The sequence below is a fragment of the Tachysurus vachellii genome, chromosome 20 (genome assembly GCF_030014155.1).
Source record: "Tachysurus vachellii isolate PV-2020 chromosome 20, HZAU_Pvac_v1, whole genome shotgun sequence".
Classification (NCBI taxonomy): Eukaryota; Metazoa; Chordata; class Actinopteri; order Siluriformes; family Bagridae; genus Tachysurus; species Tachysurus vachellii.
This window is the reverse complement of record NC_083479.1, coordinates 4,674,507-4,696,301: the sequence shown is the minus strand read 5'-3', so window position 1 is coordinate 4,696,301 and position 21,795 is coordinate 4,674,507. Positions and strand designations below refer to the sequence as shown.

General features: G+C 40.9%; 1 protein-coding gene across 1 annotated transcript in view; it reads right to left on the bottom strand.

The window, feature by feature from the left end:
- The window catches only part of cntnap3 (contactin associated protein family member 3), a 121,383-nt gene that overhangs the window by 2,107 nt on the left and 97,481 nt on the right, over positions 1–21,795 (bottom strand). Inside the window, exons 15-22 of the mRNA XM_060896414.1 lie at positions 20,131–20,258; positions 18,763–18,933; positions 13,868–14,086; positions 9,233–9,472; positions 8,269–8,493; positions 5,421–5,554; positions 4,792–4,879; positions 1,831–2,049 (exon numbers count right to left, since the gene is read on the bottom strand). Coding sequence (XP_060752397.1) covers positions 1,831–2,049; positions 4,792–4,879; positions 5,421–5,554; positions 8,269–8,493; positions 9,233–9,472; positions 13,868–14,086; positions 18,763–18,933; positions 20,131–20,258 — 1,424 coding nt within the window. The remainder of the gene's footprint in view (positions 1–1,830; positions 2,050–4,791; positions 4,880–5,420; positions 5,555–8,268; positions 8,494–9,232; positions 9,473–13,867; positions 14,087–18,762; positions 18,934–20,130; positions 20,259–21,795) is intronic.

The window sequence follows — 21,795 nt, the reverse complement described above, 5'->3', positions numbered from 1 at the left end:
ACAGCAGAGGGAAAGAAGAGAAAGAAGACACACACACACACACACACACACACACACGGCATCAGCATCAACATTCACAAGGCCGCAGTGCAGAGAAGCAGTAAAGCGCGAAAGTGAAAACCCAGAGAAGAAAAAGGTATGCAAATGAAATTCTCTGGCATGCAGATTAATAAACTGATTGGCCGCCATAATTTAATTATCAGCATAGAGACTTCATTTAATTATCAGCATGCAGCCTGTTTCACAAAGCTACTGTACAGACAAAGTGTGTTTTACTTTAAACGTTAAAGAGCCCACTTTGCCATGTCTTTTTTTTTTTATTTTAAGTCATTTTCGCACTTCCTGTTATTATTGAAGTGGTTACTGTAAATGTGTGCCGACATTTTATTTACTTCGCTCGAGCGAGGGAGGAAACCGGAGTGACCCCCAACCCTGGACATACTGTATGAGGCAAAGTGAAAAGAAGTAAACACAACTACAGGTTTAAACACCTTCCAGTTAGTAACTAGGTCAAGTATTGTCAGAATAACAACTCCAGAGAATACTAAAGTCTTTGTCTCGTCAAACCTTGTACAACCTTGGGCTCCTCTTAACAGCTGTTGTTTAATGAAGATTAATTCATGCCTACTAAGAAAATGGCTAGAAAACATCAAAGCACCTCCAGCTCACAAGATCAGGACCGTCATTAAGACGAAGATCAAGAATAACGTTCATGCAGTTTCGCTAGTAAGAAAGGTGACATACTGTACCATATGACTTTATAGGTGGGGTGCATGATGTTTGAGAAATGCTTCAGAAAACCGAGTCGGGCCGACAAACAAAACAAACGTGTAGCCAATGAGCGGAAAGGGGCGTGTCTTGTCAGTATGCGGCGGAGAGAGTGTTCAGTGCGCATGTCTGACATTAGCAGAAAGCGATTGAAACATTGACATGGCGGATAAAAACAAAAAGCGTTCCAAGTCTTCTGTTTCCATGTGTTTATCCGCAGCAACGTTACGACCTCTGCCTCGGGTTCTAGGTGTTAAACGTTGTCTTCCATGTACAGTATGTGTGGGGCGGAGCTATCAAAACAGGGGTGACACCCATTTGGGTTAGGGGCGTGGTTGTTTCAGTGATTTCAAATGTCAACATTGGCTTTAAAAACATGGTGCACCGCACCTTTAAAGCCCTTTCTGATCTGCAGCAATGCTCACGCAAACATCATCTGCATGTAAGAGTCATCGGCAAGAAACCTTTAATACGACCTCAGCGCAAAAGTAAATAGCCGATGTACGCAAAACAGATTAGCTCACTTAGGAAACGAGGCTGTGAATCGAAGATAAAACAGAACTCTGAGCAAAAATGAAGAAGGAAGAATGGATTCTAGTAAATATCTGAAAATTGTGGAAACGTATATGAGACAATCAGTGAAGAAACTGAAGCAGGACAAGAACGTTAAACTACCTCAGGAAATTCCAGCTGAACCTGCGGAACGGCCTTAACGGACCCCTAAAGCTACGAAATATCCCTAAAGCTATTGTATGTACAGTAGGTAGATCTTAAACATGTTATGCATGCAAGATGGCCCAAGGTTAGCTCAGAACTAGAAAAGAAGAGTGGGTGAAAATCTATTAAACACGAATAGTAGAGAGACTCCTACAGTAGCTGTGAGATCTGACAATATTTGCAGGAATGTTATTTTTAAGTCTCAGGCTTGCTGCAGAGGTTGTGTTTACTTTTTTCAAACAAATACTGTCTGCAAAATGTAATGTAAATCATTTAAACTTTCGGGCCTGAGTTTTAAGGAGGACGGAGTTGGAGACTCTCAGACGGACGTGGTGCGTTTTATACCCAACAGCGAGTGGGTCGTCTCGGCCGCGTAGGGACTGGATGACGAAGATGAACCGCAGTTGGACTCGGTCAGTGTCCCTGTGACGATAACGGGACTGGTGTGCGGATAAAGCAGTGCTGCTTTCAGAGGAGAGATGGAGTTGAACTGGACCACTGACAGGCAGCCAGCAAAGCCCTGAGAAGTCAGGTGAGTTATCTCTGCATCCAGCTCATCATATTCTGTTGAGATACACACACACACACACACACACACACACACACACACACGTGTCATGGAGTTCATTCTGTAGTCACTATAAAATAAACACAATTCTGAATTGGTACTCAGGATTATACACATTATAACGGTGTTGTAAATATTAGAGAAATAATTTTAAATGAATTTAAATAGCTATTATTTCTTTTCTATAATGTAACAATAGTACAAGAACATATTTTGGCAACCAGGACAACAGCTTCGGTTAGCTAATCATCTGGAATTTTCTCTACCAAATTTGTTGAGATTTTAACAGTGTGCTGTGAAAAACAAAAACAGAACTCTATATAACTGTCAGAGACGCGGGGGTAAAAACGGACCCAAATGCAGGACAGCTTAATAGAAACAGGATTTATTAACTAAAAAAAAAAAACACGAAACAGGACAAAGACAAAATAGACAACAGAGGATTCCGCGCTGCACAAGGGACAGACATGAGGGACAGGTGTGCAGAGGCGGGGAGGAAACGACAAGGGCGGGGCAGACACGTGAACACCGAACATAAACAAAAAGGCACATGGCCAAAGTCCGGGCAGAGTCCTGACAATAATCGTTTCTTTTGCTCGTTGAGTCTCACGAGTCCCGCCATGTGAAGATCGACCCTGGTGTCAGACTTGACCTCCGGCTTTTACAGCACTCTTCTCCCCTGTAACATGCACTTCATCTTTTATTCTCTATTTATTAGAGCATAATGATCGATAGCTGCTGGTGTTGGGAGTGGCACAGAATGTGCTTTTATGTTGCAGCTTTAAACTCATGAAATGTGCTCACGATAATGAGACAGAACAGATTATGCTAAACAGTGCCGCTCGGGGACGGATCCAGAAAATCAGATCACGCCAGATGTGGGAATCTGTGTAATCTGGTCAGAGATTCACACGGCCGCGTGGAATGATTTAATAGTAAAACAATGTGGTGAGTCAAAGAAAGATACCCTTGGAGGATCTACATTTATTTATTTTGAGGGACATATAATGTGCCCAGAGACCCTCGAAATAAAAAATAATAATACATATTGATCCTTTTATTTCTCCTCTGAAGATCAACACTAGATACTTTGCTGTCTGTCTGAACGGTCATCAGTTACAGACGTCAACTTTTAAGTCCTGCTTTCTAAAATGTATATAATCAGTGTTGTGTAGAGTATTAGAAAGCACTCTCACTCACTCACTCACTCACTCATTTTCTACCGCTTATCCGAACTACCTCGGGTCACGGGGAGCCTGTGCCTATCTCAGGCGTCATCGGGCATCAAGGCAGGATACACCCTGGACGGAGTGCCAACCCATCGCAGGGCACACACACACTCTCATTCACTCACGCAATCACACACTACGGACAATTTTTCCAGAGATGCCAATCAACCTACCATGCATGTCTTTGGATCGGGGGAGGAAACCGGAGTACCCGGAGGAAACCCCCGAGGCACTGGGAGAACATGCAAACTCCACACACACAAGGTGGAGGCGGGAATTGAACCCCCAACCCTGGAGGTGTGAGGCGAACGTGCTAACCACTAAGCCACCGTGCCCCCCTATTAGAAAGCAATACTTGAGTAAAAGTACAAGTATCGTACTAGAAAAAGACTTTGGTAGAAGTGAAAGTTACCTTTTAGAATATTACTCAAGTAAAAGTCTTAAAGTATCTGATATTTAATGTACTTAAGTATCAAAAGTCATTTTCTGATATTTAATGTACTTAAGTATTTGAAGTAAAAGTAAAAAGTAAAATTTCAGTGATTTTCTGTAGGCATAAGAGCAGGGGCGGTTCTAGGGTTTCATCTTTAGGGGGTTTTAGCCCTCAGTGAGAATTTAAAACAAGAAGAGTTTTATATTATATATTATATGACTACATAGTAAGCCAAAAGTTATGGTATTATTTAATGGCAAAAGTGGACACCAAAATTTTATGCATGATGTAATGATGCCAGTCTTGAATCAGATCAGTTCATGTATGTGTGCATTCTGTACAAACAGTGTGTCCAATGAATGCAGTCATTAATAAACAAATATTCACAAGACAAAGACCAAATCAATAAATGTTATTTTTATTTAGTATTGAATGGATTGTTTGCATTAATATTGTGTTTGTGCTACAACTCTGGTAATAAGAATAGTAACATTTCACTGCTTTTGGTTGCCGTCTTTGCGGCTTTCAGCTGATTAACTTTATAGATAAACACCTCCAGCTCTGACTGCGCGTGCACGCTGCGCGTCCCTGTGCTTCTCCGTAGAGCGTGTGGAGCGTAATGCAATCTAGCAGCAGTGATTCACCAAACCTCCCTTATTGCAGTCACACACATTTCTTCTGATTTTATTTTGTAGTCACGAGTAACGAAGACGCTTAGTGGAAATATAGCGGAGTAAAAGTAGACATTTTATCTAGGAAATGTAGTGGAGTAAAAGTGAAAGTTGACATAAATTTAAATAGCGAAGTAAAGTACAGATACATGACATTTCTACTTAAGTACAGTAACGAAGTATTTGTACTCCATTACATTACAACACTGCATATAATAATCCATAACGATCGATTAGTGCGACGTTCCACCTGCATTTCTTTGAGCCAGGGCACCAGGCTCCATCCCCATAACTGATACAGGCTGGGAACAGATGCTTACAGATGACAGCAAACAATCATCACTCTCTTTTTTATATTAAACACAGAGCACACACATAGTCAGGTATTTTAATGGTCTTACTCACCAGGCAGTTTCCCGATGACGATGGCTTTGATGGCATTGAAGTCAACATCTGATGATAGGTTGAAGTCTTCCCTCGCGTTCTGATCAATCTAGGAGATGCAAAGGAGCGTCGGGAAACAGGGACGACTGTCATGCTGAAAAGGGCTTTAGCGCTTTCATGTTACAAATACTCAGGCACGTTATTCATCCAGGCCGAGGCTTTTTTTTTTTTTTAATTAAAGCTGCTCTTCAAAGCTGTTTAAACATGCCGTCGTGTGGCATCTTAGACTCTCTTATTGCTCCGCGGGGGAAGACAAATCGGGAAGTGCTCGAATTCGGGAAAGAAAGATTGCCGAGATGAGCTCACAACTTTGAAACACAATTATCACAAAGGCTTAGACTAATTGGTGAAGGTTATCTACTGAGCAACACTCGTCCGAGACGGGGGTTTGGCTCGGCACTGAGGAACGCATATAGCCTGGAGCTCGGAAAAGTTACAACTTCTCATTAAACAATAGATTTTATTAACAAACTGAAGTTTGCATTTTTTTCCACTCTAACATGACAAGGTAGAATCAGCTTCTGTCACGATGTACAGTAGCAAAATTAGGTAAAGAATAACAACATGCATACTGTAATAAAATGTCTGACCTGAATTCTGAGGCTCTCCATGACTCTTCTGATAGACACTCGGTGCAACTGTCCATCGGCCAGGTTCTTCGTGCTCGATCTGAAGACGTCAATGTCTCGGTCATTCTGTAGTTTGTACATCACCTCCAGTTGACCTTCAAAAATATATAAATAAAAATCCATTTCCACACGTGATGATGCTACCGCAGTCCTTTTTGTCCTTTTCAACAGTCGCAACGAATCATCTACTGTATAATCGACCTGATTAGAGCAGGATGGGAACAACAATGTGCGACAACGCTAGCTCACATTTATGACACTGGAAAGCTGTCCGTTAAGATTAGCGTTTTAATCCGCCGTCAATAACACACGCTCATAATACATACAAAAAAAAACTGTCTGTCTGTCTGAGAAGAAATAGGAGAGCAAAATAAATACATTTCTGTCGGATGTCTTTATACATCAGTTTAACAGGTGGAGTCACGCAGCGACTGCGGTAGTTTAGTGGACAAGAGCGGGTCTAGAGAGTCATTAGATCAAGTGCATATAATGCTGAAATATATAAAGAACATGATTGCAATAAGGTCTTCTAAGCAAGACCTGGCAACATGAGAGGAAAGGGAAGGTTTTAAAATGTACATTTTTTTAACAGGAGTGCAGTGTTGCTTGCACAAACATGGTGCGCATGGAAGAGTCATCAGAAAGAAACATTGCTTGCTTGTTTTTACGCAAACCAATACGTACTGTATGGAGACAAAAAAAAAAGTTCTGAGGAACGAAAAGAGAAACTCTGTAGTATGCTTGGATAAAAAAAAGAATGATGTAAAGAGAGCTTTGCCTAGAAAAGGCTGGATTCTATAATAGTAAACGATCCAAAATATCCTACTTCAACAAATCTACCCAGGAGCTTTTGGTATGAACGTCACAGTCACATCATACAAAATATCTTTAAACAAGCTGCAGGTTCACGCTGGTGCAAGAATACAGTATCTCAGAGCTAGAAGTGATCTAGAAAATTCTAGAGACTCCTAGCTCGAGTTCTCCAGGATGACTGTTAGACACACTCTGTTTTGCCATGAAAAACACTGTGTGTTAAGCCCTATTCGGACGGGACTAGTTTTCCAAACGACGTTTGAGTTAGAATTTTTTTCAGCCGACGTCTGTCATTTCATGTATGGATTCGGACGGGACGAACATCTCTGTGTTTATTACGGAGGTAGGAGTGTCTGTGTTTTACATGTGGGTGTTGCACAAGACCACATGTCCAGGATGCGTGGATTGCGTATGGTCATATGACAGATCAATAGTAAAGTGGCGGCGAAAAAGAAAGCGGCACGACACTGGAGGAAACATTGGGTTTAATCTCTGTTTGGAGCGAACCTACGTTTCAGTTTCAGTTTGAAAATTGTATACACAACCACAAGGTTTGGGTAGGGTAGCAAACACATTTACATCCATTATTGGTGTGCAGAAAGCAGAAACTTGAATACCGGTGTGCTAGGGTTAATACGGTAGCTCACGTTGACCAAAACAGACCAGAAAACGCGTTTTGGAAAAAAATATTTTCGGCAATCACAGACATTCGCATTCAGACGGGATTACATTTCTCAGAGGAGCACCGATTTTGCTGAAAAACAGTAGGTAATTTGCTCTGGAATTTTTACACAGGTCGTGTGAGAAAAAGACAGACATGGCAGATTCGGACGGGATTAAAATCACAAAGTACGTCTGTGAAACTGAAATTTCTCTAACGACCCCCTGTAAAACTAGTCCCGTCCGAATAGGGCTTTAGATTCATTCTCTTTAAACATTGGTACATAGAGGGTTTTACTCAAATTTGAGTTGCTAGTTGGAAGATAGTGAAGCAGTGATGTTAAACGTAATTCCTGATTAGTTTATAGTTGATATCTGAGCCTGTTCCATTACATTTTTATCCACAGAAACAAATCTAATTTCACCCTCGCTCAGCAAAATCCGTGGAATTACCGCCGTCCCCTATCCGTGCCGTGCAGCTCTTTACTTTGGCACTGTGACTAATTGAAGGAAATTCGACGCTGACCCAAGAGGTTGAGAGAAATCCTTCATACAATATGGATCTCGGAAAACCATCGGCACTTAATTATCTCACTTATACGACCGAGCTAACTATCCCAAAAGGTCACGGCCTTAACGGCGGACTCAAAAGCAGCTTCTCTATCACTGGCGTTAGGTTAACAGGCCCGTCTCCCCGGCGGATCCCGGTCGATTGAAATGTAAAATTCATTCCTTCGTCCTCGTCAGAAATTTTAGAGACGCCGCTCGGAAAATCCTCTGAGAAATGTAGGATATTGAAAGTCTGGAATTAGATCACTTCCTCTTCTCTTAGGACTGGATAGTGGATAAAGTTACAGGACCAATATGATGTGCCTTATTTAATAGTTTGACATTTAGTGTCAGGAGGAATATCTTTCTGCAAAAGTGACAAAAGTTCATTAGTAAACAGACGACATAAACTTTTTATTCCCTGTCGGATCAGATTCAGAATGTTCGAGTAGGCTTAAATATCTAACAATAGGTGTGTGTGTGTGTGTGTGCGTGTGCAGTTATGCTAAGGACAGGATCTCCAGGATCCTAAAGAACCCTAGCGCAGACTCCTAAGGGTTAATGTTGGTGATTAGTGGCCTGGGAAAACACCTGCCATTTTCTATTACACAGCAGTGGCAGCTGGTGGTGATATTAGATTAGAGACCTAAAGTCTATTATCTATCAATTGCTCGACAATGAAACTATTAGCCTTTGAGTCTTAAGAGATTTCACCCTGGTACAAACGTACAGGCTAGCGCAGCATGGAGAGAAATGAGAAAGAGGAAAGATTAGCAAGATCTCCCACCGTTCCTGTTGAGGAAGATGGCGAGGAATTCCCTGTAGTATGAGCTGGCGTAAAGGAGTACGGCAGGCACCTGGCTGGTGCGAAAACTCAGCGATACGTTCTCTCCTTTCAGCGTCAGGTCTGAGTAAATGGATGAGGACATGGCACTGTTGTTTCTGTTCAGCTCATAAGGCTCCTTGAACGTGTACGTCACTGAGGTCCCGGGTCGGAAAAACGCAGAAACCTCTGAAAATAAAAGCGTCAGCTAGAGTTAGTTACACCAAAATAGGCTGAAGAGTAATATGTGGACATTAGCTTCAGTGTCTGAGGGAAAACAGACTGGATGATAACGTGGCTACTTACAGCATTAGGCAGGCACCGTTTTAAAACATCTCCTCTTCCAATGCAACCAAAGCCAAAGCCGAGTATACTAGTAAGATAGCTTGCATTAGAGCTAACAAGCTAGCTAACATTATCTTAGCCCTAACCTAAACTGTTAGTTAATTAATAATTTTAGCCCGTGTTGGAGTGACTAGCTAACTCATAGGTAAAGGATATGGTTTATTCTGAAATAAAACCGAAATGAAAACTAATGATCTGTCTAGAGGGAAGAAGTGGAGCGTGAAGTCGTCACTGAAACGGATGTAGTGCAATTAGTTATTAGAGTCAGGACAAAATATGCAGATGTCTCCAGTCTGTCTTGCTGCATGTCTGCATTTTCTAGGGGCTTTGTTGTTCTAGGGGTGTTAGTTATTTACTAATTCGGGGACTAGTTTGATGTGAATCATTTCATTATTTTAACATCAATATTTCATTTAATATTAAGCAAACATTAATTAGCATTGGTAATAATAATAATAATAATAATAATAATAATAATAAACTTTTGCCTTTTCATAGCACCCTATACCTCAACCCATCGGTACACGACTCTTAAAGGTACAGTGTGTAAACCACTGAGAAAACCACCACCTCCTTTCCTCACCTTTGTGACAGAAGGTTCCGGAGTATGATGAGGCTCCACAGTCGCAGGTGAAGCCGTTGTGCTTGTCGAGGCACCGACCCTGGTTCTGACAGAGGTGTCCGTAGCTGCTACAGTGGCCTGGGCATCCGGGCTGGACGCCAGGTGTGATCTTCGCTCGCTCCTCCAGATCCAGCGTCTTACCGTTCAACTTCAGTGAGCGGATACAGCCCAGGAAGCCCTTCTGCCTTGACGCAGTTCCTCCTAAAGAACACAACAGAAAGGTTTTTTTTTAAATTTTTTTTTTATGGCATCATATTTTAAACCCCCCTGGGGTTTGTTCTCGGATGGTAAGCCGTTATCAACAACACCAGTTTGCGAGGATGGTGGAAGCTGCTTTAAATAACAAGATGATAAAAAGATCGTTGTGGGTGGAACAGACTCAAAAAGTCAGTCGGCTTTTGTCGAAACGCTCCGCTTCTGTTTTTCAGAGTTCAACCCTTGCATCCGTGCCTATTCAACACAAACGATCAGCGTGCTCTATTCTTTTCCCATCAAAGCCCATCCTTCTGTCATTCTCCTGGCTTCCTATTCACAACCTCACTGGCCTTTGTATGTTAATTGCTGCAGGGAAAACACTCGTTTTCAAATGTTGTTGCTGCAGCACCGTGAATGCGGAGCTCTTCTTCTTCAACATGCAAATGAAATCAACTGGCACAGCCTTCGTATTACTCTTTTTTTTTTATGTAAATTTTCTACAGGGGAAAAATAACATGGTGTAAAAGTTAAAGCATTCAAATCATTACATTTCATCAAAGGAAAGGAGAAAAAAACTGTCCTCGAAGATCAAATCCCTTAGCCCAGAATGTCAAGACTTATTGGATAAAACGAAATGACAAACTGCTCTGGACGATTCGAGAGTGTTGATTCGCAAACCGACAGTGTACAATGCAACGTTTGGACAGGTATAATGGCAAATCTTGTCTTAACAACTGCACTTAACACAGAAGGACGACAACACACAGGAATTGAATCTCTGCATCGATAACCAAAGAAAATACAATACAGTAAATGTGTTTATATTGTGTTTACGGTAATGTGTATACTGTAGAGATTCTGGAGCTAATGTTATTTAGTGGTTCATGCTGTTGTTGTTTCAATTATTTACATGAGGTTATGGCTATAATGGGGTTTAAAATGAGCCAAGAAAAAAAAAAAAAAAACTCATCTTTTTTTTCTACTACCAGACAGCAGAAACACAGTCTGGGCTGAAATCAAGAATAGCAGTCAGTCAGATTACACAAGTGGCTTCCTAGTGATATTCTGCCACTTTCGTAGCCTATTAATTAGCAGCATTTCCTTAGCTAAGCTATTTATGATGAGGAAAACGATGTCTCTAAATTACACTCATTACTGCCACTGAAACACAATCCCTGCACAATTACTTGTTGAGGCAGTTCTTGTAGAACTTTGAGTATGTTTTGAAGTTTTTGTTGGTTCTATTACTTCATTTTGTTGTTAAACAGCCCGTACCTACATTAGCTAATAAAACATGTCATCTAGGTGAAACAGGACAAGACAGTTTAAAGGAGGGGTGCACGATGTTTGAAAAATGCTTCAGAAAAACAAAACAAACTTGTAGCCAATTAGCAGAAAGGGGCGTGTCTTGTCAATATGCGGTGGAGAGGGTGTTCAGTGTGCATGACTGACATTAGCCAAAAGCGATTGAAACATTGACATGGCGGATACCTGCCGTTACCTCTGCCTCCGGTTCTAGGTGTTGAACGTCGTCTTTCACATGAAACGGAGCTAAACCTTTCATGGTACAACACACAGTACTACAAAAACACATTTGTATTACCATAGTATTACTCATTGAGTTCATTTATTGATAAAAAATATCCCCTCGGCCAGCCGCCCCAGCAGGTTCCGCCATAATAGTTGCCTGGGTTGCGTATGTATGTGTGGGCGGAGCTATCAAAACAGGCGTGTCACCCATTTGGGTTAGGGGCGTGATTGTTTAGGTGATTTCAAATGTCAACATTGGCTTTCAAACATGGTGCACCCTACCTTTAATTATACAGATGTATACAGGGTTGTTGAGGTCAACTCACCATTCACGATAATCCGCTGGCTGGACTAATTTAATTCTGTCCTTCCTTTTTTACACAATGCCACAAGAGATGTAGAACAGATGGATGTGTGCAGCAAAACACACAGAAAACAATGTAGTGCAAAACACAAATCACAGTCATAAATGTCATATCCAGTGGCTTGTATTTCCTTGTTAGATGTGATGAAACTGATGCATGTGTTCCTAAAGGAACGTGCGCTATAAAAAGAGTTGCTAGGTCTCTGTAGTAAAAGCAGCATTAAAACTCTAAGTTCTTTCACCAAGAACCTCAAATCTCAAGTCTTATTGGTATTATTATATATCTTGTCAGAATAATAATATCGTGGACACACTCTGACAAATACAGTATATACAACTAATGCCATTTAATTTAGTAGTTTAATTTTAAACTATAACATTTTTATTCTGTTTCTATACTTCTGTAAAATGGCTTTGAGACAATGTCCATGGTTAAAAACGCTATATGAATGTCCAGAACAAGATGAAGAGATCACTAGAGCAGGAACCGATAGTGTTAGACAGCGCTCTCCACCACCATCGTCAAAACACCCAGGGAATAAATCTGCCTCCATTTGCTCCTGAAAGCAGGCATCAAACACTGAACACATCTAGCCCAAAGTGTTGAGAGCCCCAGTTCAGGATTAAAAAACATAGAATCTTGGGTTTGGTGTTAGTCTTAAGTCTCTGAGATCTCTTGTTGTATGTACTCAGAAATTGCAAGTTTCAGGTAAAGAATCGAAAGTGTCCAGACTGTGTCTTAGGACAAGAATCTAATATAAACCTGAGACGCAGACCAACAATCTATGTAGGTATGAAAGGTAAAACGCAGGCCAAGAGGCTAATATTAAAGCTGAGACCCAGATCAGGAGTCTAAGTGTCTATGTTGTTTGAACATGGCAACAATTTGAGTATTAAGGTTAAGACCCAGGCCATTTGTCAAGTGTCAATTCTATGACCGAAGGAAAAACCTGGAGCATTAGTTTACTATCACAGCTGAGATACAGGTGAAATGTCTGAAACATGCTGCAACCCTAAACAAAACCTCTGTAGGCTGTGAACCTGACCACTTGTCTAAGCATCAAGATCGAGACCTAGAACGATACTCCACATATCAAAGCTGATACCCAGTGAAAGTCTATACGGTAACACACAGGTCAAGAGTCTAAGTATCATTAAACAAACAGACCCAGGTCAAGAGTCTAAGTATCATTAAACAAACAGACCCAGGTCAAGAGTCTAAGTATCATTAAACAAACAGACCCAGGTCAAGAGTCTAAGTATCAGACCCAGGTCAAGAGTCTAAGTATCATTAAACAAACACAGACCCAGGTCAAGAGTCTAAGTATCATTAAACAAACACAGACCCAGGTCAAGAGTCTAAGTATCATTAAACAAACACAGACCCAGGTCAAGAGTCTAAGTACTGTATCATTAAACAAACAGACCCAGGTCAAGAGTCTACAGTAAGTATCAGTAAACAAACAGACCCAGGTCAAGAGTCTACAGTATGTATCAGTAAACAAACAGACCCAGGTCAAGAGTCTAAGTATGAGACCCAGGTCTAGAGTCTCAGACCCAGGTCAAGAGTCTAAGTATCAGACCCAGGTCTAGAGTCTCAGACCCAGGTCAAGAGTCTAAGTATCAGACCCAGGTCAAGAGTCTCAGACCCAGGTCAAGAGTCTAAGTATCAGACCCAGGTCAAGAGTCTCAGACCCAGGTCAAGAGTCTAAGTATCATTAAACAGACCCAGGCCACAATACTTAATACAATAATAATAATACAAATTTGAGAATCAAGACCCACTACAAGAGTCTAACAATCATCAATCTACGTTAATATCTTATTATAATTCTTAAAATAAAATTTAAAAAGTGCATCGTTTCGAAAATGTCCGCAATGCAATACAGTACACATATACTGCACCTTCTGTGCGTTTTTTTTTTTTTTTGCTTCTCAGGCTTTTGATAGACATTTAATTATGTTATCTAGTTTGAATTTAGATTGAAGTTCAGTCTTCAGTCTGAAAAAACAACAACAACAACAAAAAAAAACCCCACTTAGATTCTGTTTAAACAGACTGAGCAGTTGGGACTTTCACACATTTCCTGTCCATCCATGTTGATCCCTGACTGTTATCAGGAGGGAATAAAAAGTAATTACTATGTTTACTATCCAGAAGCACATTATAAAGCACATTATATATTATAAAACTGCTGAGCGGAGGAACACGAAGCAGAGCTGACGAACGGCGTCTTTAGTAAAAGTGCAGAATGACGACGCAGCACAGATGTTTCCCCTGTGTGTTTTGCACAATATATCCTAAATGTATTCTGAATACATTTTCCTTTTATGTTGAAACAGAATACATGACTATTCAGAATATTCACCACGACCCTGTTGAGACGCAAACCCACTTGAAGTACGTGTGTAGTCTTGCTGCATTTGTTTGTTTGTTTTTTTTTGATAGCGTCTTCTTTTGCTCTCTGTGGGTTTATGATTATGAATTTGTGAACTGTTTCTCTTACCCACAAAGAGCTGACTGTTGAGCTGGAGGTGGATGTGCCCCTCAGTGGGGGCTTTCCGTACTGATCCAGGGTAACGGTCCACACTCAGAGACGCCTCTTTGACGTTGCGCTCGGCGACCACGTGGTGCCAGCGCTCATCGTTCAGAGGAACCGGAGTCTTTACGTGCACCTTAAACGGCCCGTTCCCCACGTCGAAGGAGAAAACCACTTCGTTTGGCACTGGAAAAAGACACGGGAGAATTATTCAGTTACTTTTATTTATTTAATCATTCACCTAGTAAAGAATGGCATGTTATAATTTTATTCATGTAGAGGTACTTTAAGGTTGTGAATCAAGTATACAGTATTGTTCCATATACAGTGTTTGGCAGTAACGCGTTACTGTAACGCAGTTACTTTTGACAGTAACTAATACTCTAACGCATTACTTTTTAAATAAACATACCTGCAAACTCACAAGAGGTGAAAAAGGTGACAAGGTTTGAAATAACAACACCCCACCCCCATAAAAATTCAGAACTTAAAATGAAGCACTCTGACAAGAACATAAAGGGAAAAGACAACATTTGCTTCAAGTGAAAAAAGCACTTTTATTAATCCTATTTTTACTAAAATTTCTTGGAAATAATTTTTCTCTGTACAATTTGAGTGCCTTGGAACCTTAATAAATTGATGAACACAAATATTGCTATTCATTTGTTTTTTTGGCCGCCACAAGCCTTTCAAGTGGCCGTTTTCGTTGTTTAGCGATGTGTCTCTTTATTGCTTTTTGTTCGTCCTCTGCGGCTTGAAGTGAGGGACGAAATACAGTAGGTGATTGCCTTATCTTGCTTCTGAATGCTGATTGGTCACAAAACGCGAGGATGATTGAGACGCGAGGCGTCATCTGCTTATTAGTGCTTCACACTCCAGTCCAGTTGGTGGCGGTGAATGCACCAAAAGTTGGTTTGCCGTCCGCCATAAAAAGTCATTAGAAGTAGAGACGCCAGGCATCAGCTTGATAGCTTGACACGCCTCGCCTAATTATTGGATGGAGGTAAGCGGTTTCGGACGCAGCTGAAAGAAGCCCCCCTGCCCCCCAAACTAAAAACTCTTCGGATCTACACGATTCACACAAATGACATATTTTGATTAAAAACGGCAAATTTCGCCTGAAAAGCGACTAGTTTGCAGGTATGAATAAAGTAACTCTGTTACGTTACCATATGGTGCGTTTGTCCGTTACTTTTTTAAATGAGTTCATTTTGGCTGAAGTGTAGCCTGCAGCCTAATCTGTTTACAGCAGTGACGCAATGTAGGATTGGTGGATGCCAACCTGTAAACACGAAGACGCCGCACTGTGGGCGTGTTTCCGTTTATTCAAGTATGTGCGGCAGTAACGGCGAGTCAAGGCGAGAGCAAGACGAGTTTCTCAAAGTGGAAATATGCTCATTATTTTTTACTAAAAAGTTACTTTTAACAGTAATGCGTTATTTTATGGTGTAAGTTATCAACAAAGTAATTGAGTTACTTTTTGAATGAAGTAACTAGTAACTGTAACTGTAACTAGTTACTATTTCTTAGTAACTAGCACAACACTGTCCATATATATATATATATATATATATATATATATATATATATATATATAAATCATATTTAAAAAACAAAAACAAAAAAAAAACAAAGCAGCTTGTCATGTTGCCATGTGGTGTTATTAAAAATTAGCTGTTGTTTAGGGAATCCTGGAGCAAATGGAGGTCGGGGAGGGAGATGAATAAACAACAGCTAATTTTTTGAAATTGTACTTTAATTTTATTTACTTTTTACAGTGACCAGTCCCTTCAACAATAACGTTGCTTCATAAAAATATTGCTTCCCCATAACTCAACTCTACAACTGAGAGTGGAATGTGATAGCTCAGTGGTTTGGGTGTTTGACTACTGATCGGAAGGTCATTGGTTCGAATCCCAGGTCCACCAAGTTGCCACTGCCCTTGACCCTCAATTGTTCAGGTGTATAAACTGAAAAAATGTAAGTCATTCTGGATAAGAGTGTCTGCTAAATGCTGTAAATGTGTTATCACTTCTATAAACACTACTTTATATTAATATATAAATCCCAATCAGCACCTTAAACTCAGATTGCAGAAACTTCCAGAGCGCTTGATAAAACGTTGTCCTCAGCAGTTTATCACCCCAGTGATATCTATAGAACAGGTTCTCTGTCTTTAAAAAAAAAAAAAAAAAAAAAAAAAAACTGCCTTGATAGAAAATTGTATTATTTCAGGCAGCTGGAAATAACATTGTCACACCAGTAGAATCACACCTCAAGTTAAAATTCGTTTCTGTTTCAAATTTGCACCCGAGCTCTGGGTGCTTTGCTTCTCTTGTGTAATAAGACATGATTATCAAAGGCATAAAAGATAAAGCTAAAGTCTGCAGAGAGCCAGATTTCACATTTTTATTCCACAAGGTGTGTAGCGACTTGAAAATAAAGCCAGGGGAGGGAAAATGAAGCGGCAACAGAAAGACGTCAGTCTTTAATCTCTACGTGTGTGGGGTATTTTTTTTAAAATCTGCCTTCGGATGAGAACAGCCTGACGCCCGAGGTTTACAGTCGGAGATGAAAGAAACTTGATGCTTTTCTGTTCTAGCCTGCAAGACCTCTGTGCTGCAATTTCTCCGAAAGAATTAAATTCAGCTGAGCGTTTAGAGCGAAACACTTTTTGGCTGCATTTCACAAACGAATATGCTATTTCGGGGTGAGCCGAGATCACTTTACGCTCGCGTCAACACGATCCGACTCCAGCAACTTGTCAAGTTTAAACTGTTTTCTTATGGACTCAGGCTTGCTATTATTGCATATGTGCTAATCACGAAGCAAGCCTTTCTGCTCATGGTGTAGGTTTAAAGCCATCTGTCTGTGTGCTCCTTTTCAATAATCCGTCATCTATTTTCAAGCGAATGCCTTCCTGTAGCAGCTGTTCGGCTTATTTTACGTAAGGACCGTCCCTGGCTGAGACGCACGTTTTGGAGAAGGAGGAGAGAAACGGGGTTCCTTCTGTCATCGAGCGGCTCTGTGCCTCCGAGAACAATGCTGTGAACTCTAGCGGTAAATGCACACAAAGTAAACATTCACGCGCTGAAAAAAAAAAAGGAGCACTGAAAAAAAATGGATCCATCAATAATAGCACAACAATTTGCTAAAATCCTTAATGATTCTAAAGAGAATCAATTTTAAATGACTCAAATGAACCCTTTCAAATGATTCTGCTGTATATAAAAAAGCAATTTAGGGTTCCATATACTGTACTGTATGAGGCAGATGATGGATCTCCATTTCTTTCACAGGATCAGAACTGAAAGCACGAGAGCTGTTACTTATTTTATCCCGAGCTGCCTCTGTCCTCTGCTTCCTAGGTGTCCGTTTCAGGGTTAACGTCTTACTTGCTTCAGAACAACGGGAGGTTAATTGAGCTTTCTCCCAGCTAAAGAATTTGGCAGCATAGTAGAACAAGCTTCAGGGCCATGTTCAGGTCTTCTCCCGCTCCACACTCATCCATCACGGCGACTTGTTACGCACTAAGAATTTTTACCCTTCTTTTAATAAGGTTAAAGGCAATGCGAATCTTGGGGCTTTCACAGGAGATAGGTGGGATGCGCCAGACAGGTTGCAGCTCAGACGGATTGACAAGAGAGGCACACGCCATTATTTACACTCAAGTGGATTTCAAAACAGACGAGAAGAAAATGTCTAGCCGCCGCTGCCGAAATTTCCCATGAGAGGCAGCGTTTTCACTGCGTCTATATATTCGGGTGACGGCTCCTCGAGATTATTTTCCCACCGGGGATAAGAGCCACATACGTTTTGTAAATAGGATTGTCAAATAAAAAAAAGAACAAACAGACAAACAGTAAAAAAAACAATATAGAATAAGCAAACATGTGCTGCTCGAAAGCCCTTTCAGGATTTTTTCCATTACTTTGGCTGTCCATTATTTTATTAAACCCATTTGAAGCTGCTTATTTAAACTTTAATCAGTTCAACTTTGATGTTTGAAGATTGAGAATTACAATCTGACATTCATCATGCATCTCATGAAGCATATGAGATCAAATAAAATATTCCTGTGTATTCAATCGTTCAGTTTTCCACGATCGGCTCTGCGGACCTGCGTGATCCATCCTGATGCCTTACTTCTGGTTGGTGTCTCATCAGTTGGAGGATGAACTTACTGTACGTGGACAGCCTAAAGCTCATCACGGGGTCAGTTTTGTTGATGTTCCTGGATACACACTTGCACTGTTCTGATCATATACAGTAGTACACATTTACAAAAGAGAAATTATTTATAAAATCACACCATCCCTGCTCACCTAGATGAAGATGGTTCCTTTTTATGTCTTGATGCGCTCAAAGTTTCTTCCTCATATCATCCGTTAATCATTAGGGTCGCATTCAAATTTAAAACCTCTGCTTTATATCCTGAACGTAAATGTTTGCAAAGCCGCTTCGTGACGACGTCCATGGTTAGTCAAATAAAACTAAGTTGAATGTTGCTGGTTGGTGAAGAAACATGTAGAATTGTTGATGCACTGATGATGAAGTAGTAATTGCAGAAAGCGTCACCAATGTCAGTGTATAGAACAGAGGACTTTGACAAGCTATCCAGTACATAACTACTGTAACTAACGAAACGCATGATTTTTTAGTAGATGGAATTTTGTGAAAGTAAAACTAATTCGAAAAAACGGGGGGGAAAAAACATTGGGGAAAAAAAAAAGCCTGGAGTAAATATATAATTCAGGATTTCCCAAAAGCTAATTTGTTTAATTTTTTTATCAAGCTTTAGAAATAGAACTCGTCCCTTTACGACAAGGGCACTCGCAAAAGAGAAAGCACAGATTACTCACAGCTCAGCTCGACTCGGATGAAGTCCTTAATTCCCAGGTTTTCGAGGAACACGCCGTTGGAAGAGGAGGTCTTGAAAAAGAAGGAAATATCAGCGCTGAGCTCCCCGCGGAACGTGGGGAAGTGGAGGTAAGACGTCTCCTTATCAAAGTGGGCAGCATTCCAGAAGTCCTCTGAAGGGAGAGAAGGCATTTAAGGAAGGTGCCTTAAGTCATCATTTGAGCTGTAACTCAATACAAAGATGTACTGAGTAGTTTCACTAAGGGGCAGGAGACTCACACACAGGAGTCTTACACTGTGTTTATTGTGTTTATCCGTCTACCCGAGAAAAACAAATTGAAATGCAAAAAGGGGAACGTGGCAACAGCACAAACAATATTTAATAAAAACATGTCCATCTTCATCTATTTTCTGTTCTGCTAATTCTACACAGGGTCACAGGGAGCCAGGAGCCTATTCCAGGGTTCTGGGGGTACAGTATAAGGTCGGGGACACCCTGGACAGGGAACTAATCCATTGCGGGACACAAATACACTTTACTGACAATTTAGAGATGCCCATCAGATGCAGGTCTTTGAACTGGTAGAGGGGCCTGGGGTACCAAGAGGAAACCCCTGACGCATGAGGAGAAATGCGTGTCTTTTAGTGTTTTCCAGTGGCATAGTGGTAGGATTGCTATTTAATTACCTTATACTTCCAAGGTTTCACTTCCAATACAAGTATGGATACTTACAGCACTAAAGCAATAGATATAAATGCTGATACTGATACAGATCGTGGCATTAAGTTACACCTTTTGCACCTAAATAGCACAAAAGCATAGCTCTTGGCTAAATCCGAGCCGGAGATGGTGTGATAAATGGATTTGGGAATAGGGTTTCGGAATAAATGATGACTGAGCCATTGTGTGGTTCAGTTTCACATCAACCTGTCTGGCTGCATCCTAAAACAGAAGGGTCCTGCTACCTATGCTGTCTCTTAGCTAGCATAGATTACAATGCTGACCAGGGTGGCTTAGTGGTTAGCACGTTCGCCTCACACCTACAGGTTTGGGGGTTTGATTCCCGCCTCCGCCTTGTGTGTGTGGAGTTTGCATGTTCTCCCCAGTGCCTCGGGGGTTTCCTCCGGGTACTCCGGTTTCCTCTCCCGGTCCAAAGACATGCATGGTAGGTTGATTGGCATCTCTGGAAAATTGTCTGTAGTGTGTGATTGCGTGAGTGAATGAAAGTGTGTGTGCCCTGCGATGGGTTGGCACTCCGTCCAGGGTGTATCCTGCCTTGATGCCCGATGACGCCTGAGATCGGCTCCCTGTGACCCGAGGTAGTTCGGATAAGCGGTAGAAAATGAGTGAGTGAGTGAGTGGTACTTACTGTCACCGTGGCACTGAAGGGGACCCACCCGATACGCTGCCTCTGACCCCGGCCTGCTAACGTCCCCCACAGCCAAAATCCTGACAGGCAAATGCTCTTTGTGAGAAAGGACGCCAGAATCGTTCAGCCTGTCCCAAACAAAACACAAAGCACTCAAACTCTAACAGATGTTAATAATGTTAGCTGAACATTTTTGGAAACTGACTTACCATAAACAGGTAGATCAATAGATATCAATATCGATATAAATCAACAGAGCTAGTGTGAGTGAAAATAATCTTTTATGTAATGGGGACAAGACGGCGTTTCAGAGAAGACGTTGGTCTTTAGCCATTGTTTCTGAAGATCAGGACAGATTTGGCTAATCAGACTAAGGTTGATTCTGGCTTTCTAACAAGTGGGGCTATCCAAAGGAAAGACTTTGACTCAGATGTACTTGTATATCTGACACTAAAGGATATCTTCATAAAGAAAAAGAAAAGAAAAAACAGTTACACACACACACATGCTATGATAGTCATGCTACATACTGTACTGTACCTGAGGTAATTACGAGGCGGTTTTTCATGCCGTACGTCGTGTGTTGCTATAGAAACAACTTTGAGGCTGAAAGCTAAACGACACTATATATTAAGCGGTAATTACTAGAATATTTCAGGCAATTTGCATTGTAGATTATTATGATGTAACATGTCATTCAACTCCTAGCGACTTTCTCTGCAAAAACCGCTGCCATTTTCCCCTGTTTCTGATGTTATTATTATTATTAAGAATTCTACATGGACATAATGGCTTTTTTTAATGCTTTCAAAGTCAGACGTTTGTAAGTACTGTAATTCCAACATGACATGCTACAAATACTGAACATGGAAATTTATTCACTTACTTTCTTTCGGGAAATAATACAGTAAGCGGATTCTTGTACTGTACGTTAGCCTTTTCTGCAGTAAACTAGCTATTGGGATGTCAGTGTGTCACTGCTTCTGTTTTTTTTCTGAGAGATGTGTTTTCTTTACTGTGAAATGGCATCAGACTGACTAGCACACATTATTTTGTCAGGAAACGATCGTTCCTTTCTGCCACCACACCTTCTGATTAAACTTTACATTTCGTCGCTGTCAGGTGGAAACCTCGTATCTCCAAAACCATTATTTTTCAGGAAAAAATCTGCAGTGCACAGGGTTTAGTCCGTGTTGCAGTGGATTGTCTTGAGCTAAATTTCTGTCCTCAGACGAGCACCAGAACTAGCGGGGGTCAAGATTTTTTTTCTTTGAGCCCAGTGTTTTGAAGACATTTACCTCAGCAGACGTGTTGATTCGTTGCGACTCTTCTTGAGGAGAAATATGCCGCGAAGCTCTCCCACGGAGTGAGGAAGAGGTGGACAGTTGAAGTGTCCAATGGAGTTATGAGATTTGCGCTCAAGCTATTTTCAAGACTTTAGATTGGTTAATAACTTGTAAAAATAACAGACCCACGTGGGGACTGACGAATAGCATCGATATGTGAAAAAATATGAAATTGACCAAATTTGGACGTACGAGGTTTCCGCCCGACAGCGACGATTTATTTCTGAACATAAAACAAAAAAATAAACTTAAAACAGACATGCAGTCTTGCAGCGTGGTGCATAACATAACTTACACTGCTGTTTGGCTTTCTGTTTTT